Source organism: Eimeria mitis, genomic scaffold (assembly GCF_000499745.2).
Source record: "Eimeria mitis Houghton genomic scaffold, Emh_scaff173, whole genome shotgun sequence".
Classification (NCBI taxonomy): Eukaryota; Apicomplexa; class Conoidasida; order Eucoccidiorida; family Eimeriidae; genus Eimeria; species Eimeria mitis.
Genome location: NW_013570046.1, coordinates 14,521 through 14,968, shown reverse-complemented (window position 1 = coordinate 14,968; position 448 = coordinate 14,521). Strand labels below are relative to the sequence as shown.

The 448-nt window shown below is 56.5% G+C and overlaps 1 protein-coding gene across 1 annotated transcript in view; it reads left to right on the top strand.

The window, feature by feature from the left end:
- The window catches only part of EMH_0001900 (uncharacterized protein), a gene marked incomplete at both ends in the record, with an annotated part of 2,785 nt that extends 2,542 nt beyond the window's left edge, over positions 1 to 243 (top strand). Inside the window, one exon of the mRNA XM_013495752.1 lies at positions 3 to 243. Within this exon, the coding sequence (XP_013351206.1) occupies positions 3 to 243 (241 nt within the window). The remainder of the gene's footprint in view (positions 1 to 2) is intronic.
- Positions 244 to 448: the final 205 nt, after the last annotated feature.

Genomic DNA, 448 nt, shown 5'->3' with positions numbered 1-448 from the left:
GCAGCATCAGCTGCAGCAGCATCAGCTGCAGCAGCACCAGATGCAGCAGCATCACCTGCAGCAGCACCAGTTGCATCCTCAAAAGCCCACGGATGTAGAATTGCGGCCACCAGGACAGATAACAGTGTCTGGTTTGCAGTGGCATCAACAGCAGCAGCAACAGCAGCAGATTCAGCAGCAACAACTGCAGCAGAACCAGCAGGAACTGCATTACTGGCAGTGGCAGGAAGAGGCTTCTCTTGAGCAGTTCCTTCTGGATCTTCCTCAGCCGCCGCTGCAAATGTATCAGGAGCTGCGGCAGCAACAGCAGCAGCAGCAGCAGCAACAGCAGCAGCAGCAGCAACCGCAGCAACAAGCTCAGTATCATGATCAACAACAACAACAGTGCATGCAGCGTGACACCGACAGCAGCCCACGCAGCTCCCCATCAGCAGGTGCGGCAGCGCAT